Source organism: Condylostylus longicornis, unplaced genomic scaffold (assembly GCF_029603195.1).
Source record: "Condylostylus longicornis isolate FDR11 unplaced genomic scaffold, ASM2960319v2 ptg000028l, whole genome shotgun sequence".
In the NCBI taxonomy this organism is placed as follows: Eukaryota; Metazoa; Arthropoda; class Insecta; order Diptera; family Dolichopodidae; genus Condylostylus; species Condylostylus longicornis.
In genome coordinates this window covers 571,692-598,959 of record NW_026577997.1, presented here as the reverse complement: position 1 = coordinate 598,959, position 27,268 = coordinate 571,692, and the positions used below count along the sequence as shown (strand labels likewise).

The following is a 27,268-nucleotide window of genomic DNA, read 5'->3' as shown; positions in this document are numbered from 1 at the left end:
TTACATATGTATGCTTTCCTACTATTTGCTACATTAAAGAAGCTTTGTGCTTTCGCGCTTTTAGTGATTAGTAAGGTGTTAACGAGGAAAAAAGTAAATTCAGTTAAAATACTCGTATTGAAATTAAGAAAAAAACAAGCGTTTTAAATCAAAAAGTTTAAATTTTATTAAATATTCAATATGTTTTTTCTTTTTTTTCAATAGTAAATGGAAATACAACAAATTATCTTAACTTACAACATTTAGTACATCTATAAATGTAGAATCTAACACATCTACACAGCTAAAGCGAAAATTATTTGTCTAAAGCAGAGGCGTAAGTATCTTCCAATTACTGAAAAACATGGCACTCAAATATACGTAATATATACACATACATACATATCCGTATACAACATGAGTTCCACTAAATCCAGAAGAAAAATCAAACCGGATGATTCAAGGCAATTTTAGCATTAAGACTACTTTTTAGTGAAATTTCATCGTGACAAAATAACAAATTGTCAATATGTACGTCATCATTTAAGCTTTGAATCAAATTTTCATATGCCACTGGTAATTGGTACATTATAAATATTCGATTACTATTAGATTTCATCAGCTTTATAATTCCCATGCCCGCTGTATAATCAAATCCAGTCAAACGATTGCAATCTATAACAACTGGGATGACTTCAGATGAATATAATTTAAATGATTTTAAAATTTTATGGCGTATAAAGTCAATGCTTGGAAAATACAAACCATTAACAATTGTAATGCGAATATAAGAATTATTGTCGTCAGTCTGGAAGAGAAATAATAGACGAAAATAGCCTGAAATGTAAATGTATGTAATTTTATGAAATTGAGGACTGCTTACCTGCTGAACTTGCATTTCAACTTTTGGTCTAGCCCAATACCAAATAAGTTGTAGAATAGTAATTGCAACACCAAAAATTAAACCCATTTCAACGCCAAGTAAAATACAAACAACAAAACTAAGCATCCATGTTACGAAGTCCGCTTTATTTTGTTTCCATAATTTTATTGGTAATTTTAAGTCGAGTAATGTCAAAATTGAACATATTAAAATAGCGGCCAATGTTCCCTCAGGTATGTAATGAAAATATGGTGTTAAAAAATTAATTGCTAATATAACAATTAAACCTGTTTACATATACATGTGTAGAGAACATTGAAAAAAGAAACATCATTAAAAAATAAAAATTTAAATTTTGTAGATGGGTACTTTTAAATCGGATTTATTTTTACCGCAGTATAATCCTGCGATTGACGTTTTTAAACCACTAGATTGCCCAATTGATGCCCTTGAAAATGCACCACATGTTGGCATTGATTGTACACTTGAACCAAAAATGTTACATAATCCTAATGCAATTAATTCACGATTTGCATTTACTGATCCTTTTGGTGCTAAAATTGTGAGAATAATTGATATTAAGAAAGCACAAATATTCATCAAATACAAAATTAAATTCTGCCATTTCATCAAAGATTTGATTGAAATATATATTATGATTACACTTACTAAGACCACGTGCAACTGATATATTAGTTAATAAAGATACCAATGGAATAGCAAAAATCGCAAAGTTTAATTCCTTGCAGATATCTGTAAAACTAAAAACAAAATTTAAATACTAAGTAATTTTTTTTCTTTAACATTCAATTTCAGTTATATGTAAAATAGAAAAATTTAATTAACTGCTGATAAAATGAATCTAGACCACATATCACTTGTACAGATGAGTATTGCATTTTGATTTTGTTGGTATTTTGTTACCATAACACGTGTGCGTGCATTACTGAAAAATCCCATATTTAAAAATGTAATTGGGATATTCAGCGAGATCGATGATCAAATTTTGTTTGTTTTTCTTATTTTAAAATTGAACTATAGTACAAAAAATTTGAGATGAAAAAGAAAACTCACATACGAAGTTCATTGTAAATTATTTGATTTTGTAAATATTTTAACATCGAGTTAATAATAAATTTTAATAAAAATATTTACTTTACAAATCATATAAAAATAATGATGATAAAATTATATCATAACACATTACAATAATATCGTTCTGTTACGAAAATTATTTAAAAAAATATCACCTAATTTTTATTGTGGCTAATAAGATGCTAATTACAATCCGTTGAATGTAAGAAATATGATAAATTTGTAGATATAAAATAAAAAAAAATTTTATTTGTTTTGAACATTAAATATACATTGGTATCTACACTTTGTGAATAGTTTGCATTTAACTATTTTACTGCATTGTAAATTTTTTGAGTTAAGGTAGAATTAGAATGTTGCAAAATAATTATCAGACTTGTCCCTTATTGCATTAACATTACATTAATAGATATTATTTTCTTTTAGGAATTCAAAAATGCTGGACCAACAAAAAAATTAATTGTTTTTGAAGAAAGTGGATTTACAAAATCCATGGAATAGCATTCACCAACGGTTCGCGGTGTACCTATGTAAAGCACCTCATATATTTTATGTTGAACAGAAAAAATTACCTGTATGTTACATTATTATGTTGAAATGAAAATGGTGGTAATGAAATATTTGGAAATCCCGGTACAACATTCTTACTTAAGAGGAATAACTCTTCATTATCTGGTGATTCTTCAATTAATATGTAAATAATGGTAGCTGCTACACAAACAACAATAACATTTCTTGATAACACAACATATTTTATAAAGGTTTTAAGATTTCTCTGTTCTTTTTCAAATTTGATGCGAGATAATTGCTAAAATATGGAACATTATAAGTTAAAATTTCATACTAAATGCTGGTTAATTTGAAAGCACATTTAATTTCTTCCTAACACATACTTTTACATCATAATTTGTTTTAGAATAGTATGTATACTTACCTTTAATAACATTAAAAAAATAATTGATCCAGTACCCATTAAAACATCAGGCCATCGTGATTCCGATATTCTTGTTGTCCATTCTATTATTGAATTGATAAAACCTGGTACAACGTAAACTAAACCTAAAATTGATTTGATCTGAGATTCAGTCACCAATATAGCTGTTGCTGAAGTAAATGCTTTTATTACTGGTAATGATATAAAATCAAAAATAAAACCTAGAAAATTGAAACAACCATATTAGGAATTTTAAACTATTTTTTTTTAATTAAAAGATATGAAAAAAAAGACTTCCACTGAAAAATTTTGTAAAAAACCAACATTTGTACGGCTCATACCTAGTCGTAGTATACCAAAAAGTAACTCCACACATCCAGCTAAAAATGTTATGATAATAGAAAATTCAATTGGTTTTCCAACTGTAAATTGTACTGCAACCAGAGCGACAAGACTTGTTGGCCCAATAATGCATTTATTTACGCTACCAAATATCAAATAAATAAGTTGTCCTTAAAATAAATAAAAAAGAATATACATATTTTAATCATTCTTAATATAAACATTTAATTTTAATATAAAATTATATGATTTAATGAAAGTAATAGAGTTATCTGCATGGAATTATGCACATGCAAAAACAATTAGATCTCAATTTTATCATTTTTTGACACAAAATGCTTCTGAGAAAATGTTTCGTTAATAATAGCTTTCGCTATAATATAATATAAACAAGGTTTATAATGTAGCAAAACCGAAATAATTTTTTCAAACATTTTACAAATATTCGCTAATTAATCAAATTTTCAATTAAGTAATTGATTAGTACCTCTTCTTGGAATTCAGTTCTTTCACCTTTTTTATGCTATAAAATTTAATGACTATTTAAAACAAATCCAAAGCAAGCATACAAAATAAAATTTTGTAAATTTTGAGTTAAATATGCCAATATTTTTAGATTTTGGTTAAGTTAAAATTAATTTCATATACCACACCATATCGGAATCTGACTGCAAAGCCATTTTAAAAGAGTTTCAGATTTTTTAAGGCCAAATTCCTCTACGTAGGTTATTTTTAAATTTAAAAATTTATTTATATATTGATATCTAATTAAAAAATACGCATTTAATTTAATTTCCTATTCACGTATGTATTAATAATTTATAATTAATTATTCATGTTTAATTAACTTTACTTCGATAAAAACCGAAAAACAAATTAACCAGACAATAAGTAAATATTTAATTACAATTTAAATATTTAACGCTTTTATACGAAAAATCTCAAATTAATTCTAATCATCAATCGAAATTTAAATTGTGCATTCAAATATTGCAAACGTAATTCATAGGTTCTCTGAATTTCTTACTTGTTATTTAAATTATTTCGTTCTAAGCCCTCTTATTAAGATGCAAATTATTTATTTATTTATTTTATTTACTTTAATGCTTAGAATGCCTTTAGTGATTTTCCTCGTGATAAGGCTCTACAAATAATTTTTTAACTCAACAGTAAACTTTTTTTAATGCATTAATTGAACAAAGTATTTTTTTTAGTTAAAATTTAGTTAAAGCATCAAACGTACGATGGTAAATAGGTAAATAAGTGTAAAACTAAAAAGTAAATTTAACAAAATCAAAATTAAGTTATTAAAGTAAATTTTTTTGTTACACAAATTACTTTACATTAGAAAGAAAAATTTTTTCAAAAAATATTTTTATTAATTCTGGCCGATTTAAAAGTTTCAATTTTTATTAGCATAAAACTATTATAAAGTACAACATACGTACATATGATTTTATTTATTAATTTATTTATTTTTTTTTTTAAAAATTGATTTGTACGATCAGTATTCAATAGTTCATTCCGAATCGTTATCAAAATATGAAATGAAAATGTGCTAAATGAATTTGATTTTAAAAATAAACAAGGCACACCAGTATATTTCAATTATATTTAGTTTCCTATCAAGAATTTTAGAATTCATTCACTTATTTATTTTGTTTAATTTGTACAAATAAAATTGAAATCAAACTGCTTAATATTAAAGGCCAAGATTTTTATTTCAAACAGATTTATATTGAATTGCGTATCAAAATTTATTTTTCATTAAAAATTTAAGCTAAGATCCAATAAAAATTGCATAGATCTTATATATGAAATAAATTGTATCATAATTGCCGGTTTTAATTTACATATATTGCAATTATATTCTCTCTTTACAACCATTATTATTAAATGGTAATTTTAGACAGTACTAATATTTAATTATGTTTGAAATTATAATTATTTGAATTGTTATTTGTGAAATTCTCTGTTCTAGTTATCTGAATTGATTTACTGATAAAGATCATAGTTAAAACAGTGCATCAAAATTCATTTTGTTGTAAAGAGTCACAAATCTCACCTCTTTAGTTATAATATTTCAAATAAAATTTTAAATAATATTCAAGGTCAGAATAATGCACAAATAAAATATTATAGAGTGCGTGAATAAAATTGAAATAACTAATTCAATGACCCCCAAAAGCTTTGTTAATACAATTGACAATTGCTAGTTTTTGCGTATATGCTAGTATTTGTGTGAAAATTAAATAATTAGGCATACATCTATTTTGATAAGATCTTGTAACTACAAAGCATTATTTGTGAGTGCTTATTAAATTTTTCACAAAATTTGTTTTATTGTAATATTAAATTTAACTCAAGTTTGAATTTTTGATTTTTGGTTTTTTTTACCCATAAATGATGAATATAGTCCATATTGAGGTGGTAAATTAGCTAATAGAGCACAAGCAATACTTTCCGGTATTATTGTTAAACCTAGTGTAACACCAGCTATAAAATCACTTATAGCATATTTACAATTGTATTGACCAATCCAATTTAATATATAAAATACATTTTTTGCTGATTTTCTTATTTTTGTTTTAATTTCATTATTGTTATAATTTTCATTTAAGTAATTTGAACTCTTACGACGATTTTTTATTATACTTTTTATATTTGGTTTATCATCATTATTCAAATGTTCATTATTAGTACTTGATATACTTGCACTTATATTATTTTTATTATTATATTCATTTAATAATTCATCTGTTATATTATTATTTTTATTTGGTAAATCCATTTTAACTTTTTAAATATTTTAATTTTAAATTTAATTTTAATCAAAATAAAATGGAAATATTTTAACACCTTATGGTTACATAGATTTTTAAATAGCGTAACAAGAATTCAAACGACTGATCATGTTCAAACTTCAAGTTCAACTAAATGATTTAAGATAAAAATCTGAGATTATAAATAAGAAAATATTAATACAATCACATTAAAATATCACGGAAAATTTACAAAAAAAAAAGTATGTACACGAAAGTTAGTGTTGATCAACGTTTATTTTCTTGTTGTTGTTGTAAGGAAGAATACATGGGCTTTTGTATTTTTAAATTTTATAAAATTTTCATTCAAAGAAAGAGAAAGAGTGATAATTTTGTACAAAAAAATTATAAGAACAAAAAGGTACTTACAGTTAATAAGCTAAAAACTACAGGGTTCGATCTTACACTACAATCATAAATACGAATGATAGTTGAAAAGTTTAGAACCTTAAAGTATATTTTTTATTCATATAAACCATTCATACTTAATTGTAGAAATAATAAAATTTAGATCTATATTGAATAGTTTAACAAAGTTGTTTAACACAGGGTGTTAGTTTGCATTCACGTTAGCTAAAACAGCGATGTATTTATTTGATATCATTATCAAACTGTTATATTAAGGCTATCTTGAATGAGATTGTTTGGTTCATAATTCTTCTGTTGTTTCTTATTTTTTAAAAAACTTAAGTTCTATTTTAGTTCAATTAATATTTTTTTTGTATTCCACAATTACAAACACATATTACTTATTACAATATTAAATATTATTAAAAAATCACGGGAACAATAAATTTGATTTCACAACGATGATTTGTGAATTTGGTGCAAAATTAAATATTAGCTATTTAATTAACATATTAGAGTTAATTTTTGATAAAGATATTAAATTTTATTAAAATTTTTTTTTTGAATTTTCGATTTTTCTTGTAAATATTTAAATTTTAAATTAAGATGTATATATATTATATAAATGTTTATATAAGAATTAAAGTTGTCTGTAATAATAATTGAAATATTAAAAAAAAAAATTCTAAAACAAAACGTCACTAGTAATTTTTATGTTTTGTGAAGAAAAACAGAATTTTTTGGGTCCGATTAAAAGCGATATATGTAATTTGATAAATTGACGTATGTATTTCTTTTTATCTTAAAAGTTATTTTTTTAAAGGATCAATATTTTATATCCTTCCTTTGTTCTTTTGGTTTAAATTTCAAAATGCAATCTGCGCATTTTGAAAAAATTTAAATATATCTAAATATTTTGTGTGGAACACACGTAAATATACTTTTGCATATGCAGATTAGTGTATGAATCTGGTATAGGTATTTAAAAAGCGCAGGTGATAACCTTGAAAAGTGAGTTTAGTTGTTCTGATCCTTGATTGTTTTTGGAAAATAAAATTTCTATTTAAAAGGGGTAAATTTTACAAAACAAATTATATTTTCTTTATTATTTTCTTTAATCTTTACAAAGAGATTCTACTTATTTAAAATAGTAAAAATTAAAATTTCGATTGGCAGTCTAGTCATTTCATAACTTAATTTCAATTTATTTTCATAATTTTGAGTTTTTCAAATTTAGAATTTATTTAAACTATGTACATACTTTAAACTTGCAAAAACAATAAAGCGATTGTAAATCTCTTGTTTATCGCCGTAATTATATTATAATTATATTTCATTATTTTGAAAGAAGCAAGTTTCTAATATATTTCTTAATAAAATGAGATAACGGAATACAGTTTTTACTCAAGCAATCGCAATTGTTCAATTTTTACTATGAAGATTTCCGAATCTTAGAAAATACTGATTTCGAAAATTTCCAAGTCTTCACTCTTTTAATATCCTATTTTTAATTAGTATTAGTCAAAGTAACCAAGTTTAAGAAAATTAAACGCAATTTGATGAGCGAAACCCATGTTGACTAACACAATTGAATATTTTTGAATACAAAAGTAAATGGCAGAAAATCTTTTTGTTTGTTGTTTATTCCATATTTCAATGTCATGGTCATATTCAAATGATATTGAATAGAATTGAATAATATGTAGGTACCGTTTAAGTGTTGAAATATTTATGCATATATTTTATACTTTTAACCTATATTACGTTTCTAATATCCTGCGAACTGTTCTATATATTTTTCAATAAAAAAAAATATTGCGCAATAATTTTGAATAACAAAGCAAATAAAATATAAAAACATTTTTTTTGTTTTTTTTTTTATTTTTTAGCCAAATAGAATCAAGGTGTTTCTTATGGACTGAATGTGATTTAAGCATTTTAATAAAACGAGAATAAATTAAAAAATATTTTTTTAATGATGCAGGAGTAAGCACTAGAGTTGGAGATTCTTATGTAAGAATATTGAAAACAACTTTATGAAAAAGCATTTTCAACAAAAACAAATTAATTTTTCCGATGTACTCGTTGGAAACTTGAAACTGTACCTTGGTGACAGCGATAAGTAAGAAAATATTCTGTGTCCTCCCAGTGCGCATCATGTGACTGTACCAGTAATAACCAATTTTGATAGTTTTTAAGATTTCGTGGACCCCAATTTCTACAATAGGAAAGCCAGTTTAATTACACCCATCTTTATTATTTTCTAGTAGAATCTCTGGTCAAAACCACAAATTCTGAAGTTTTTTACTTTGTTCTTTGTTTACCAACGACAAATGGTTTAATTGTCCAACAACAAAAGTCACTGATTTATTTCCTCCTGCGCACAGTAACACAGCTCAAGTGAAAACTATTATCGCAGACGATATAAAATTTTATGAATTTCGCCTTTCTAATTTTGTGACTATTCGAAATTATGTTTCTATGCTTTACTTGATATTTTTCCTTACAATCGAGTAGAAAAGATATACCGGTACCTTAAAGACTTTCATTGTAATTTAATTTACGTTAATAATACTTATAATTTTATAACCACACATTTAAAAGTGAAAAGTTTAATTTCAATTTTGGTTTTTTTTCGCTTTTTTAGAAATTTGAAGCAGCAACAATTTTATGAACAGCATTATTATTATTGTTGGAATAAGCAGCTTTATGCCATTAACATGCTACTTGATGTTCTGTTAAAATGAAAGCAGAAGGAGTAAGTGTACCAGAATAGAATAAGAATTAATGGGCCATTTTCTCTTTATCTTCGTTATAATTCGTATAAGCATTCCACTCTTCATACATTTTTAATTTTTATTCAAACTTATTTTAGCAATACATTTTAAAGCAAAAACATGAAAAAAACAGCATAATTTTTCAAAAATATAGAAATATCCTTCATGTAATATTACATAGGGTGAAAAAAAACAAAACAACATATACAAGTTCATATTTATATACACAAACATTAAGAAAGAAGACATCCTTAAACAAAACGAAATCCACAATGGAGTAAGTAAGCAAAGTTAACTTGAAATATCCTTGTAAAAAGATTTGAAATGTTAATTTTTTTTCTTTTCTGCGCATTTTTTTTACATTCTTTCATCCGTTTTTTTTTTAGAAAAGACTTCACAAAACTTCAACTCAGTATGTGTTTTTGTATTTATCTTTAAAAACACCTTCTAGAGTAGCGTTTTAGTTTAAATTTTAAACTTATTTTCCTAAAGCAATATACTTAAATAATATTGGACATTTTTAAATGTTAAATATTGTAAATATTGTGAGAAAATGTTAGCACTCATATTATGAAATGAGAATAAAATTGGGCGCTCATAGGAAAACTAATAAACTTAATAACAATTTAACATGGTATCTTTAATTGAAATAAATGAACAGAATTGAAAAATTTAAGTTGAAATCTAAAATTTTTAGTTTAAGGTTTGGTTTTCACTTGATCTAAAACCCCTAAAACTACCTTTCATAATTGATCAATGAAGATTTAGTGCTCCAAAAGAATATTTATTTACAAGAATTTTAAATATTTTAAATTTTATGAACCGACATGAAACAGAAAAATTAAAAGATTTTCTCTTTATTCTTTGAATAAATAGAATAAGAAAAGCAAAAATTGAAAAAAGATATTAAATGAGAAATTTTACTTAAAATTCAACTATATTTGTTTTGAGTTCTCAAATTTGTATTGAAAAGAAGTATGTATATTGTCCATCAAGGAAAAGATTTCCAAATTTTCATTTTAGTTTTCCTTTTTGCATACTTGAAAAATATTTGCATACTTGGAAAATGTATTTAAAAATCTATACAAAGTAACTACAAAATAGATTGCGTGACATTACAGTAGGCGAAATCGAAAATGATTTGATACTCGTATTCATGCTTCCACTTGCTCACGTTAAGGTACAACATGTCAATGTGTACTATTATAATTAATTATATTATAAATCCTATTAAAATTTAAATAAATAGATATGTAAATGTAGTTTTCAATTTAAGCTTAAACAAAATCTGTATTTGAAAGACTAAAGTATCAGTGTTGCGACTTACATAAAACGCGTGGCATTGCATTTTCTATAAATCAGTTACAAAATGAGATTTTATTGGTTTTGCATCAACTTCACAATAATTTTAACAAAACCGTTGAAAGGTATTTTGCAATTGAAGAAAAAGTTTTTAAGATTTTCTTCAGCATTAAAAGAACTTTAACTAAAAGTAACAAAAAATATTATAAATTTTTTTAAATAAGCAAAGAAGAAAAAAATTTTAACAGAAATTACTTTCAAGCTTTCAAATAATAAAAAATGAAAAACAAAATGTGTGAAGGGAAGAAATTTAAAAGAAAAGGATAGAATAAATTATTGTTATACAACTTACCTGTAACGACCTTTTTTCCTCTTTCACTATGGATTAATACAAGTGTAGATGATAATATGCATATTAGTTTTCATTTAGAATAGTCCTGCATCAGGAAATTTTTATTCAGTCTCTTAAATAAAAAATTTGAAATTTTAATTTGAAGAAAAATTAAAATATTCTTCAGTTTTTACTTTTTACTAAATATTCACTTTGTACTTATCTGCCTAGTCTGATTTAATTTGATTGCAGTAAAAACTGCTTGTTGCATCCTTCATATATACAATGTGTAGTTCTTGCAAGGATTCTTTAATACATTGAATTTAAATTCTCTAAACTTGAAGATAATGCTTATATTATGTAAATATTTCAGATTTTTTAAATGCATTATTTTAGTAGAGCAGACATCTTATACAAAATTATTCTAAAATGTTAAAAAAGTTTGAATAAAATTTGGATTCATCACAAGAAGCTTTAATGAACAATAAGTTAAAGTTAAAAAGTTTGATTAATTTTGAGTTTGTCGTGAATTCCAAATAAAACCAAAGATCTTCTGATTTTTTAAACACTATTAATAAATTATAAGAATACTAGAAGAATTGCTATATTGCAAAATTTAAAAACTTTTTAAAGAATTTGGAATTTTTCCAGTTCTTATTAGTTTTTTTTTTTCAATAAATTTTTACACTTAACAAAATTCACATTCTTAGCAAAAAAAAAAATTTTAAATTCCCATATGTTTTGTATAAGATTTGAAGTGGTTCAGAGCAAGTCAAAATTCCATCCACATTTTTGAAATTGTTAGCAATTCTTAAATGAAATATTGAAACAGAAAAACTTTTAATTTATTTTATGTAAACAGTTAAACCATTCTTAACGCCATTGTACAGGTCATTGCTCTATCAATAACGAAACGAAAAGTAAAATTTAAGAAAATATTTAAATAAAGTTTTAAAAGAAAAATTCCGTAATCAGTAAAATAGTATTTACGGATTTAAAAATTTCCCTTTTATGTATACATTCTCTATAGAGCAAATTAAAATTTAAAAGTACCACAACTTCGTGTATACCATGTAACTACATTAGAACAAAATGCTACTCAAACGAGGATAAAAGAAGATTCAATCCTGTTCTATAGAAAATTAAGAAGAATGTTGCAACAAAAAAAGTATAAAATATACGAGTGATCAGGATGAAGGATATTTGCTTTTTTCTCTTTTTTTTAACATGTTATATAAAATAAAAGTTTAATCCTTCATTTAAAAAAGAAATGAATATGTTGATGTAGGGAAAAACTAAAAAAAAATAATACTTTGAAAATGAACAAAAGTTAAAATTTAGGTTATGCTCTATATAAATCAACAACGACAACAATTTTAATAGATATGATAAGACCATAACAAGGGATTCTGTGAATAACCACACTACTGTATACCTTATTCTGATAGATATAGATAGATATAGATTTGACATAAAACTCAGGAATTTAACAGTGAATTTTAGTCCTGGCGTTCACTAGGATCAGCATTTTTTGCTATTTTAGATATTTAATTGTTGATTTTATTTAGATTTTATTTCAAAGTTCTGGAGAACATTATTTGGTACACCTTGTACAAATAAAACAATTTATTCATTATAGACGAAGGCATAATGAACAAAAAATTTCTGTAGGAAAAATCTTAAGAAACTAAGGATATATAAAAGTATGAAAACAAAGAACATTTTATAAAGCCACATCACCCATACACATTGTCCTAATACATAAAAGTACAAAATATGAGGAGCATCCTTTCTTTGCAGAGAACAAGGAAATGTTTACTTTGGGCTTAACTTTGAGAAGTGAGCAAGATAAAAAATTTTTAGATTGTTGATAGCAGAATTTGAATGAAAATGGCTGATTTAACCTTAAATTGATTATGCAAATTTATGATTATTCTCAACTATAAACTTCAAGTTTGAAAATTTAAGTTAATTTAGTTTAGAAAATCTGCTTATCAGAGTTTTGAAATCTTAGTGTGTTTTACTAAAAAATAAAAATATTGAAATTTAGTCAAATAAAAATTACACAAATTGAATAAATTTTTACTGAATTAGAATATTGTAAAATCTCGATTTTGTGTTAAATTAAATAAGGTTATTTTGCAGTATTTTTATAAAAATTTATACCTTTAATTAATATGTATTATATTATGAAGGTAAAAGTAAGAAAAAAACTAATTTTCAACGTTCAACTTCCTGTACATTACTCCTTACAAAAGACGTTAAAATTCTTACATTATGTGTATGTATACGGTTCATAATAATAAATGGATTATGAGTATAACTTACATGTATGTATGTATGTATATAGAACAAAAAACTTGAAAAATAAAATGAATAATCTGTTCTTTAATGCAAAAATGTAAATATTCTTAAGGCGAAAAGTAAGTTTGAATTTCTGTATAAACTTTAACATAAAAGAGGGATAAAAGTATCATTAAAATTGAATAAAACTTCATATCATAAAATACAGGGCGTTTCAGAATCCGTACACATATAATCAATAAAGTTTCCGAAATGATTGTAAGTCAAAAGCAGATTTTCTAATTCGAAAACTAGAACCCAAATGAAAGTGAATTACTCGCAACTGTAATAAAATTAGTCGATTGCACAGTACTAAATTTTCTTATACGTAACAATTAGAATTTAATTACCTAATATAAGAAGTATAATTACATATTCTCTTTTCAAAAATTTCAGTGTATGTATATACATAACATTTAAATTTACCTAAATTCCCTCTGGTGCCTTCTTTCAGTGTTTACGAATTGAAACACTATGTACGTATAAAACACAAACTGGAGTATAAGTGAATAAATGTAATATATGAATAAAACTTTAGTATAAAATTCTCAAAACGTGAATACTTTCGTACTTGTGTACATTAAAATGATAAAAAAATTTTATAAAAGTTACTACACACACTTTTTGATTCAAAAGAATTTTAAAAAGTTTTGTGAACTCTTTCTGGGTGAAACAGCTCAAAAAAAAAATGATTATACATTACAGTGCATATACAAAAAATAGAAATGTTATTATATTCCTATAAACTTCTGTTTCCATATACATACTATATACATATTGGAAATTCGTGTAACAAATAATGTGCAATTGTAAAACAGACAAAAATATTGAGTTTACATATTGTATACGTACATATACGCAATGTAAATGAATGAAATTATAGAAACAGCAAAAAAGGAATTTTTATAATTATTAAATAAAAAAAATTGAATACAATGTACATATATATCAAATGTTTCGAATATTTTTGGGAATATTAAGAGAAAAATTTAAAAATGTGATGTGAAACAAAATATGTGCTATTACTGTGACATTGTACAGTGCTCTAAATTTTATATTTTTTAGTAAATTACTATTAGTATTTAAAACGGTGTCTCGTTGAAAAGCTTTTTGAGCTCAAGGACATCAATTTACATTTTAACTTTTCATTGAATTAGAATTTTTATTTTTATGTGAAAGCTTTGTGCAAAAGAATGAAAATTTACACAGAATGAAAATATGTAGAATATTGTATTTATGAGACACTAAATATTCAAACCACATTCACACGTGTAAACATAAATACATTGTTCTTATATTTGGCGATTATAATAATAACCTCCTTTTTTATAGAAATATTATAGAGATAGAGACAATTTCTTTAAACAACTGCAGCAGTCGACGCAGGCAGAAGAAGGAATATCGAAGAATACCTACCGATCTTCAAATCAATGCGGTAATACATCAGTTATTATTGCAACTTGGACAGTTTTTCAAAATTTCTCCAAACCTCTGTACTTCATTTGGTGGTGCATCCACCTAAAAACAATTAGTCACAAAACAGTTTATTCCCGCAGTTCAACTTCTGGTTTGCTTCAAACAACTTTATATTTACTGTGTCTAGTGTATAATTCCTACTTGTATTAAAACTGTAAACAAATGCATACTGTTCGTTGTCATATTTAATTAATATTAAACCACAGCCACTTTTTAAAAGATTCTAATTTCCTTCCTCTTTCTTTTTTATTTCGTTTTCATTCAAAATAATTTTCGTCCCTTTTATTATATATGAATTAATTTTCATTATTATTTTTGTGTTTGTTTTGTGTATATGTGAATTTCTTCTATTAATTATTTCCATTTCACTTAACTAACGCTGTTGTTATTTTTTCTTTTCATGCTTGCCATCACAATCTTCACCATTATTACTATCATTGCTCGCTGTCATCATCGTTATGAATTGTCATGAATATCATCATCATCAACAAAAATTATTATTATCATAAAATCATCATTCGATTCACTATAATCAAGACTGTGATAATTTTAATTGAGAAAAATAATTATAACTGTAAAAACGAAAGTGAAGTTGATTATCTCGTAAGCATATCGTTTTCATTTCAGTTTCCTTTTTGTTTTTTATATTTATTATTTTTTGTCTCCTTTATATTTTTCTTTCTTCAACATATTTTTAAATTTTTTCGTTTACATTTATTTTTCTTATTTTAATTCACATAAATTTTTAATATTTTAATTTGAATCCTTTCTTTTTGTAAAACTGAGAAGTTGGTGATGAAAAAAAATTCAAAAGACGTGAAGCTACAAATATATCAGGATTTATCAAAAAAGAAAAAATGAAAAATGTTGATAATTTGAAGTTTTATTTGGCTGGCCTTTATGTGATAGCTTTTGAGCTATACAAAAATCTTTTAAATGATTTTGTGGAACAAACAGAAGAAGTTGCTAGGGCAGAAATTTTAATTAATTGTATCGTTTGATATTGCGCGGAAACACAATTGAAATATTTCTCTTTCATAAGCTTGCATAATACTGGAATGTTTAGTACAATTCAATGCAGAGCATTGAATAAAATGTTAAGCATTTCAAAACTGAAACATAAGTGCAATGTAGACCACGAGGGAATTGAGAAAGACAAAATTTGAAGCATTTCAAAATTGAAATATATAATAAGTGCAATGCAGACTACGGAAGAGTTGTGATGGGACATTACTTGTTAAAATAAAAGCATATTTGAAACAAATTGTGACAAATTTCGTAAGTAAATACCAACACCTTATGCTTCTCATTTTAAAATAATGAAAATTGTTCAAAAAAATACTAAGTACTCGTAAATAACAAAATATGAATGATAGCATACTAAATTGTCTTAACATTTAAAATATTTTTATAAATATATATATTTGGGGCATACTAATGAATTTGAATGAATTTTCATGACATAAAATATGAGTTTCTGTTTTGAAAAGTGGGAAAATTTATAACAAATTATATAATAATTCAAAAATATATTATTGTAGTTGAAGGACCAGTTCAACATTAGTTCTATTTTAACTTTTTAAGTGTTAGGAAATTTCGCTTTAGATTTTTCTTACATGTTAATCAAATGCAGGAATCTTTTTAAATTTTGTTCTCTCCTCTAATTTCTCACAGTATTATTTTTCGATGAATTATAGACCAGTTATCCTCTGTTTTCCACTTTCTTGAACATAGTTGGAAGACATTTGGGAATTTTTTATATGGCACTTTTCAAAATAACTCTTCAAGACCAGACCACGACTCTTAGTTGGAATGCTTACTCTAAAAATTAAAATTGTGTTAAAATGAATAAATTATGGAATGAATAAATTGTAGTAATAGATTACAAACGATTCTATTACTAGATATTTTTAACTCATTTTTATGAAATTTTTAATACTCACAACTCAATTGTATCCAAAATTTAGCCAAATATGTATACCTTCCTCCATTCAATGTTTTATTTTCTTCTCATAATGCTGACAACGTAACCAACACGATAGAAAAATAAAAAGTATATTTGCGTTAATGAGCTATTTAGGCAATGAAAAGTCATTTCTGTTTTTGTCAACGGGCGTTGCTTTTTTTGTTATTCATTTGAGTTGAGAAAAGGACCAAAAAATAATAAAAATGAAAATATTTTGTGAGTTTCCCTCCTTCTCTTTTATTTTTGTATAAAAGGGATAATGCTTTTTTTATCCAAGGTTTGGTGCTTTTTTTTTTGTTTAACAAGAAAATAATTTGCGTTTACGATTTTTGTTAAAAATTTATATAAAATTTCACTCATCTAATAATACCGATTAAAGAAGTTAAAACTTTTCCAACAAATCATAATATTTTTTTTATACAAAGAAATTCTGATTAAAATTAGGAGCCAAGAACACAGCGAATTTTTGTATATTTGTAATTAATTTATGCTTATTTACCTACGTTTTTGATCTGTAAGTTTCCTATTGTTTTTTTTTTTAAATGTAGAGGGATTTCACATCGCTTCGTCACATTCCCATTAAAAAAAATATAAAAACATGCTTTCTTCAACATTCAAAAAAAAAAGGGAAATTTTTAAATATACACGTTCTCCTGAATATATGCAATAATTTATAAATTCTTATAGATTCAAATAAATTGCATACTTTGAACAATTTTTTTTTATTTGAAGTATGATTTGTTAAGAAGGAATGAATTGTTAAGTTGAATTTTAATGATATATTCTCTTACAACTTGATAAATTTTGAAAGCATCAATTATTAAGAAAAATTATACATGGAATATCTTAGCACAAAAGTATAATTAAACTCAATAATTATGTAAAAAATAGGATACGATTTCTTAATATGCAACGATACTTTAAAGCTTACATAAAATTTATTGTGCCAACGATCTAAATATCATTGGAACTTATTTTTAATACTAATAACATAAACTTAGTACGTGATTTTTCAGATAATTTGAATTTATTTTATTTTTGTTTTTTCATTATTTTTACCTTTGTTTATATTCAGCTACCTGTATTTTAAAAAGGGAAACAGAAAATAATAATTATCCTTTTAATCTGTGAATTGCTATTTACAAAATGTTTATCAAGATTTTTCTTTTCTTTTCGTTTTTATTTTCCACCCCTTTTAAATTCATATACGTATTTATTTTGTAAAATGTATTTAACAATATACTAAAGGATATAAAATATAAAGATAAATTACAATATAATGTACATGTATAAGAATGGAATAAAGAAAATAAAATGATTGATAATTAAAGGGTTAATTTAAAATTTTAATAAGATTTTTTTTTAACGTAATATATACATAGGTCTATCGAAATCAAAGATTACTGAAATTTAATGTTCAAATAGTGTTTAATTTTTTTACATAATAAAGAGCTATAGCTGTTTGTTAGTTAGCAAAAAAATAGAAAGTCTAAAAGACATTAATGATCAAATATATATTTTTGTAGTAAAAAGAAAATGTACAAATAAATTTTTAAAGTTTAAAAATTTCTTTTCACAGGTAAAATATAAAATTAAAGTTGCTCTAATTGTAGACACGAAACACAAAAGCATAATCCAATTTCTGAAAGAGAATGAAAAAGAATAACAAATATCGCATTAAGTTAGCAATATTTTGCATCATTACAAAGCATATAGTATAAAAAATTACATTATATCCTTTACCTAGGTACAATATACTTTATATATTTCCTTATACATGTATAAAATATTCGTGTAAATTTTATATATGTATTGCAAGTACAAACCCCAGTACATGTTATATTTATTGTTTTTCCCGTAAAATTATTTTTAACAATTTCTCTTGTTCTTCTTACATCCTTTATAAATACGCAATTTCTACTATATATTATAATGTATACAACTCTATGTTCTTATACACCCAAACCTCGCTTTACGGCCTAGATACGTTCCGCGAAACTTGGCCGTAAAGCGAAAAGCCGTATAACGAATCAATTATTCTAATACGTATTCATACAAATTCAATGGGATCGGTTCCAAATTTGATAAATATATAATATGGTTTATCATTCAAAATGCATTTTATTTTTTTATTTTGTTTAAATTATAAACATATTTAACAAGAACACAAATTTTACATAAAATAAAAAACTCCAAAAACATTACATAATTTTTAAATAAAAATGAAACAACTAAAACCTACAGATCACTGTAGGTCTAAAAAATTGTCTAAAGTTGTTTGTCTTGCCTTCTTGTCTATTTCTTCCTTTAGTGATTTATAACAGCTAATGGCTGAGTTAATTCCTCGAGACACATTAGCGCCACGTTCGACGTCAGGATCGTTTTCAAGGAGGATGTTTATTCCTTGTTCAAAATAAGAAAAAGCGCTCGACATGATTTTTGGTGTTAGCTGTTTGGATACAACAGGCTCTGTATCTTCATCAATTGCTGGTTTTGCTTGCAACTGAATGAGTTCCTCATATGAAAGGGGTTCCCTATCAGCTGCAAGCAGATCCAGCACATCAGATTCGTTTAAATCTTCAAAACCGAGATCATGTGCTAAATCCAAAATGTTTTGTCTAACTTCAGGAAGGAAATTAACTTCTGCATCGGTAGTTTTTATACATTCTGGCCATATTTTTTTCCAAACATGGTTCATTGTTGTCGATTTTAATTCCTTCCAGGATTCACTAATGTTCTCAACAGCATCCTTGATATTATAGTTTTTCCAAAACGTTTTAATTGATGATGTACCATCGGTTTCACTTATAAGTTGTTGGAATGTTCGGCGTAGGTAATATGCTTTAAACGTGGCTATTGCACCCTGATCCATTGGTTGGATCAGAGCTGTTGTATTTTTCGGAAGGTACTCAATCATCACATCTTCTGATAGTTCGGATAAATTAGTAGGATTAGAAAAAAAAGCCGTTGTAGCAAAACATTTTAGGCCGTATATCGAAAACGTACCTTAATTAAAGAGGGCCGTTATAGCGAAAGGCCGTATAAAGAGCGGCCGTATAGCGAGGCTTGGGTGTATAAGAATATATGAAAATGATAAAATGTTGGTTAAGCATTTGCTTTGTATTTAACTTGTTATTTCAATTTTATATTTGAACGCCAGATACAAACATACATACATGTAACAATATATTATTAACACATACTTTTAACAAGTTTATTAGTCCTTTTTTTCGCTTGGGGACATTAAATTAAACTTCAATTACTCAAACTTTATACATATGTATATTTATGCAAGTATAGATATACATATGTATATTTTGATTTAACTATAGTTTGAGTAATTGAAGTTTAATATATGTATGTGTTCCCTTAAAAAGATTTTAGAATATAAAAATGTGCGTTTATAAGGGGTGTTCAAAAATATATGTAAAAGGAATGTATTAAAATATGAAAAACATCTCGAATATGTTCACATACATTAAGAGGAATAAATATTAAAAAATTAGTTGAAATATTAAAAAATTGTCCTATTGACAGTGATTAACGTTAACTTTTCATGTTAGATTACAAATTTCTTGGGCTTTTCTATTTATAATTATGAAATCCTTATTTCCTTTAAATTATTTTTTTAATAAGTTTTCATAATATTTTTTTATTATTTTTATTTCTTCTAGAATTTTATACTTATATATTTTTTCATTATTAATATTAAAAGGTAGTTTCCTTTTGTTTTTCCCTAAACAATGTTTTTTATAGGCGGACATTGTTCTGTTTTGTTAAAAAATTTCTATTGTTACATTTGCGTGATAATTAATTCTATATAGTTTTGTATTTGTATGCGTATTTTTTTATTTTGAAATGGATATTCCGATTAGGAATAATAAAATGATTTGGTTGAAGATTTCAAAACGAAATTTTCTAAAAAAAACTCTCTATCACTTTTATTTCGGCACAGAAAACACTGAAGTTTATTGTAATTTAACAAGTCGTACAGCAGTATTTTAGATCAGGAGTAATAAAAAAAATTGATTCAATGTTTAAATTTGCTTAAAAAAAATTATAACGTTGTTCTCAATTTAAGTCCCAATAAAATTTTCCCACTCATTTAAAACCCTACAGTAGAATTATTAGAATATTTCGAAAATACCACAAACAAGAGAATATCAAAAGTAAATTTATTTATGAGAAAGGTTGAATATTTTGTTAGCTTTTGAATATGCACATATTTACATATTTATAACGTTTGAATTTTATTATTGTTGTTTTTATTGAAATTTATTACTGTAATAATATTTTGAAAACTGATGATGACAATTCATTTTTTGCTTCAATTATAATATCCTCATAAATCCTTACACTATGTTTGTGTATAATAACCAAGCATGTACATCTTTAGTATGACATTTATATAAGTGATTTTTGAATATTTTCTCTTTCTCTTCATTCTTCTTGTTTATAAAATTATTTATATACTTAAATACATTAAAAAACGAGCGGGTATAACATAAAAGATTGAAATGTTATGACATGGTGACCCATTTAATTAGTATAGTAGCCTTGATTTTTCTTTAAATCCTTGGGTTTATGTTTTTGTTGTTTTGTTTTTAAATTATATTATGCATGAAAATCAATAGAAATTTTGTTTTCAATTTTTATTAAATAAATGAAACAAAGAAGTGTAATCTATGAATTAAAAATGGAGTATAATACTTTGAAAAATTGTTATTTGCATTGTAGAGGCTTATAAAAATATCAGCAGTAATCTTTATGTATATGTATATTAAATATAACACAATTATCTTCGAGGTAGCTAGAAATGCATTTCATAAAACTCAAAATTGTCAGCAGTTTAATATTACTTGTGTTATAGAATGAATACTCGTGTTAATATCGATAAAATAAAATAATATAAAATATTAAGGACCCTAAGACATTCCTAATTTACAGATAAGTTTCACATGAAATAAATCAAAAGTTTTCGAGCAAAAATTGCGATTCCACTTTCTTAATTTATTTTTTATTTTCAAAAATGTCGCTTTCATTTTTAACATTATCTTTAATATAATAAAAAATCACTGTTTTACAAAAATTTACAGTATTCGTGTAAGTGTTATGGCATGTTTTTTAATATGAGATCGAAAGGTCTTTTTATTTTTTCATAATAAATATAAAAAAGTATTTTAATAAATCGTAAGAGAAATACAATATATTATAAAAGAAAAACTATAATATAGATCTAATACCTCTTTTCCCACTCCCTCCCGTCCCACATCACTCATGAAAAATCCCATACAATTTAATCCGAATTCAAACGATTTATTGATGGATTGTAAAGTTTTTATTGTATATCCTTGAATTCTTAATCAAGTAATAAAACGATAAATTACATAAGTAAAAGTGTTACGTATAGGTATGTTTATTTGTGCGTTTTCAATTTACGTTATTTTATATAGTACATAAATGTAATGTATAAATTCTAATAAAAAATAAAAACCAAACAAAGAAAATTAATAACAAAGGAAATAATTTTACTGCATCCTTTTATCATAGCAATTTGAAATTTTCTACATTTAAAATTTATATATGTACATACGTATTTGTATAATGTATACATTAGTTTTGTTATAAGGTTGAAATAATAGGTTACTATAACCAAAGTGTTGCATGAATATTTTAAGGAAGTTAATATTATAGTAAAAATTTATATTTTATAAGCGTTCGAATAATTTCAGTAAGCCAGGTTCTTATGTTTTCAGTTCTGAGACTGAATGAAAGTCATAAAACTATTCCTGTTAAACTTTTGCAAATTACATAGAGAATCCTGACTTCGACTTTTAATTTATTTACAATAATTTGCAACTTGCAAATTATAATTCGCAACAATCTAAATAAATACCCAAAATAATTTACATTGACAATAATATAAAACATGAAGCTAACATAATGGCCACATTTTTTTACTTATGGGCAGGCACGCACAGACAGATTAAAAAAAAACAAATTTACTATTTTTTTAATATTTTTTATATAGTGATATATTTGAGTTTATTTTCAAACATACGTACAATTACTACATTCCTTTAAGGTTATTGTATATACAAAAGTAACTTTATTTTTTATTTTACTAATCTTCTATCCAATATAACAATCCCCCTCAATTTTTTGGCTTCAGAAATACCTTTGTTTGGACACCTCTTTTATATAATAAATAAACATTAGGAAGGGAAAACAAAATAATAAGGGTTGGATGTGTGTGGGGGGGGGGATGTAAACATGAGAGAGGAAAGTAAATTTTAAGCTAATAAATTTGATTTTATTCTATTGATATGACGGAATTTCCTTTTTCTTGACATTATTTAATCGCATGATACGTAATAAAAATCGTAAAATAAATGTACATTACAGGAACATACTTACATATATGTTATATATGTACATATTTATAAATTTGTATTTGCGGAATGAAATAAAACAAATCAATTGGTAAAAGGAAGAAAAGTAAGTGACAAAGAAGAGAAATAGAAGAAATTCTGAAAGCGGAATTAAATAAAAAAAAAAGTTTGAATGAAAAAGGAAAGAGACAACAACAATAAAAACATTTTATTTATGATGTTTCCGATAATGCTTTTGTACTCGTACCATTATTACTTTTTTTCCTTTAAAAAATAAGAAATTGTAAATTTTATTGTTCATACCATTTAACCGTATCTATACTGTTATATATCCATATATGTACATATATATATAAAAAGCCGATTTAAACTTCAATCGAATTTACAAATTAATTAAGTTTCTTTTTCGAAGTCGTTGCATTTTTGGTTCAACCGCATTGAATTGCTCTTATTTAATTATGATTTTCAAATAAATATTATAATTTTTTAACTAAATAAATTTTAATCCATCAAAAAGAGAATGCTTTAAGCCATTCGCGAACTCTCTTAATGTCAAGATACCATAAACGAAAGGTGCTCAAAATTTAATGAAAAATTTTTCATATAAAAACTTCCTTTAATTTAGAACATATCAAATATCCTAACAGCCTCCACATAAATTTTGTACAAGCATTCTTGTTACTTAATCACAAGCATTTAAAAGTAGGTCATTATTATTAAACTTAAATTTTTTTCTTAACATAAATTTTTGTTGCTTCTGGTGCAAAAATTAAAAGTCCTCAGTATCTTTTGATGCTATAACATTTTTTATTTTGCTTACAGATCTGAAATTCTTAAAATTATTCTTTGTTAACATTATTTATTCGTACATATGTATATGTATATGTAATGTATATAATATATAAGAAAAATGTCATAATATTGACAATATAAATAAATTTATTTCATTTGTAATTTTTGAATTCGCTTTTGTTATAAATTAGTATTCAGTACATATAACTAGAATTATTTTTTTTATGTATTTTATATAAAACATATAATTTAGACCCCATCATGCGTGCATTAAAAATATAAAAAAATAAAAAATTGCGTTAACCCCCCAGAGAGAGGGAGACCAAGTTGTTGTACCCATTAAGATCAAATAGAAAAAAAATATAAATAAAAGGACATACAAGTTTTTTTATAGCTCATAAGTAAATATGTATATGTATGTATGTACATACACAGGCACATATTATTAAAAATAAAGAAGAAAATTTTAAGATTAAAATGGGGAATCTTTTGTGGAAAAGAAAAAAATCAACTTTTCATTTTCAATTTTTTGATTTTATTTTTCTTTTCAAATATCCTTCGGCACCTAATATGAAAAATGTCCTTGATAGGTTTTAAATTTCTTTTTTATTTTTATTTTTTTAAAGATTTTTATCATATTTCTTTAAAACAAAATTTTTAGTTTTTATCCTAAAATTGTTATGAGAATCTATACATTTTTGTGTTTACATCAAATATACAAAATATATGTATAATGCAACTACAGTCGTTATGTAATTTTTATTTAAAAATATTGAACAAAAAAAATTTATTAGGGTAATTTTAAATAAAACCAAAAAAAACAAATGAGCAATTCATAAACACTGCGTCTTTTCATTCAGTTACATAAAAACGAAAAAATACAATCTTCATTGTAAATCTAAAAATAAATCACAAAATCCTTAAACAATAAAAAGGATATGATAATGTAAAATAATTCAACAATAATAACAACAACAAAGCAACACAATCAAACTCAAATCAAAATAAGAAAAAACAAAAACAATACCAACAAAACAAGAATAAAACTAAAGGAAATGCGTCGTCATTTTGCGGAAGTACAAGTAAATATATATAGAATAAATAATGCAAATATAAAGGATTAATGAATTTTTGTTATTGTGATTTTCTTAGCCAGATAAAAATTAAAGCACTTAAAAATTTTTCATTTTAAAAGTTTAGTTTATTTAAATATTATTTTCTATAATTTACAATTATAGATGAACAAATTTATAATTTGAAATTTTTCGATAGTTGGTGGTTACTGGGAGACATAATAAAAATATTTTCTAATTAATATTTTAAATTATTTTGAATTATTTTAAAAATTTTTCTTATGTTAGATAAAGGAATTTCCCCCATCAGTCATTGCTATAATTTAATTTATTATTCTGTACTTAGATATAGTTAAACATTTTTATTTCAAAAATTTTCATTTAAATAAATTTTCAGTATTGCATAATTTGCGGCCTTAACTTTTGCTTTTTATCTTAGAAACCAAAAATTGAATTTATTTAAGAATAGAAAATAAAAATACAAAAAATAAATTTTTGGATTATAATTTCTGCAATATCAAATAAAAATAAAAAAAAAATTAAATATTCTTTAACGAAATTCACATTCTTTTTAACCCAAAAAAAAATAATACAAAAAAAAAACATTGAAAACAAACAAACAAACTTCATTTTTTTATCCTTAAACAAGAAATATAACAAAGAAAAACAGAAAAAATCTTATATTGAATCAGTCATCGCTCTAAAAAAATGAAAAACTTTTCAATTTGTTGTTTAATTTTTGGATTGGATTTTTTTTATTGCTCCTTTTATTCATTTTATTTTTTTTTACTTTTCACAGTCCATTGTTTAAGTTCAACTTTCTATTATATTTTGTATAGTTTTTATTTTTTCGTTTATTGTACTTATTTCTGCTGATCTCGATATTCAACATTTTATTACACATTTTTGAACTTCACAAAATTTTCCTTCCCTTAGTCTAGCCCACTTATACTTCCTTTTACCAAAAATTTCATTCCATACCTCACTCCCCTTGTTTGTTTTATAATAATATTTCGTTTATATAAATGTATATTTATTTGTGTAATATAACTATAAGAATGTAATATATAAGAAGAATTTCAATTCAAACCCCCCACCACTTCCCCTCTTTCGCATATACTTTCTGAAATTTTTATAAAAAAATATTTTGTATGCTTATATCCTTACCATAGAGTTACAGTACTTTCTTTGACCACAGATTTTTTTATGTTTATAAATACAAGTATATATGTATATGAATTATAAACAGTAGTGTATATCTATGTGCTTGTGTAATAGTGTAACCTAATATATTGCAAATAGTAGGTATTATGGAACAAAAAATATATGAAATGAGAAAAACAAAAGAAAATGAAAAAATTTTTATGAAAAAGTAGGGATACGGAGAAACTACAAAAATATGTCAACAAACTTTAAGGGAAAAAAGGATGTTCATTACATTTGTAAGGATTCTGTTTGAATAAAAATAAAAGAAGGCAAAAAAGAAAAAAAAAATTAATTTTTGTTTCAAATATTATTTTTATCCCTTCACTTTTTTTTTTTCATTTTTCTTCTTTACTTTATACAGCTATAGAATTGAAAACTAAGTTTTCTCCCTGCATTTAAACATGTACACATATGTGTGTATGTAAAAAATTTTTTAATAAAAAAAAAAACAAGAAACTGATGAGTATACGAGTAGTATGTTCAAATTGTATGGAAAAGAAAACCAGGAATATTATTGTGCAATAAAGTTTACATTTTGAAAATTCAAAATGAAAATTTTCATGTTGAATTTAGATAATTAATTAGATTAATTGTCTGGAAGATGTTCTTATGTATTGTGTATAAGCTGCCTAAAATAAATAAATTAAAAATAAGAAACATTTATAGGTAAAACAGGTACATATATGGGCTTAAATATAAATTAAAAGCTTGCTCGTTATATCCTTCAAATCTAAAATTATATCCATTCTACAATTATTTTAAATCTGTTTTCTTAAAATTTTAGGCACAGCAAACAATGTGTTTTTATTTTAAAACACATGTAATAAATAAAAAGTTTTAAATACAGAGATTATTGTAGATTATAGAAAGAATATAGAGAGTTATCACATTCGCCTTAAAACATTTTGCAATTTAAGACTTCACACTTTAAATATAATTATGACAGAATCTATAGTAAGAGTGACTGTATTCAAATTTGAGAAGCAATATCTTCAAACTATAATATCATTTAATATTATTTTAATAATATGTACAGTCTAATTTTATATAGAATTTACTGTATATACAACACTATATTATTTGAGCTGAGAAAGAGAGACGAAAAGGGAAATTGAAAAGAATATTGTTCTAAAATTCTTTTACTTCTATCGTGTACAATTTTCTAATAGGGTTCTTTACATAAAAAATATATGTACAATTGTACATA

At 24.4% G+C, this 27,268-nt stretch overlaps 2 protein-coding genes across 2 annotated transcripts; both read right to left on the bottom strand.

Moving 5' to 3' along the window:
* Positions 1 to 195: 195 nt before the first annotated feature.
* LOC129607772 (sodium-independent sulfate anion transporter-like) lies at positions 196 to 14,815 on the bottom strand. Its single transcript, XM_055518946.1, has 10 exons — positions 14,774 to 14,815; positions 14,646 to 14,674; positions 5,631 to 5,950; positions 3,233 to 3,403; positions 2,892 to 3,112; positions 2,530 to 2,765; positions 1,532 to 1,623; positions 1,255 to 1,416; positions 863 to 1,149; positions 196 to 787 (listed from the first exon to the last, which is right to left on the bottom strand). Exons 1-10 carry the CDS (start codon positions 14,813 to 14,815, stop codon positions 425 to 427), a joined length of 1,923 nt encoding a protein of 640 aa, XP_055374921.1. The 3' UTR covers positions 196 to 424.
* Positions 14,816 to 15,088: 273 nt separating this feature from the next.
* On the bottom strand, positions 15,089 to 19,515 carry LOC129607771 (tigger transposable element-derived protein 1-like). The gene is made up of 3 exons (XM_055518945.1): positions 18,886 to 19,515; positions 17,658 to 17,677; positions 15,089 to 15,170 (listed from the first exon to the last, which is right to left on the bottom strand). The coding sequence occupies exons 1-3, from the start codon at positions 19,513 to 19,515 to the stop codon at positions 15,089 to 15,091; spliced, it is 732 nt and encodes a 243-aa protein (XP_055374920.1).
* Positions 19,516 to 27,268: the final 7,753 nt, after the last annotated feature.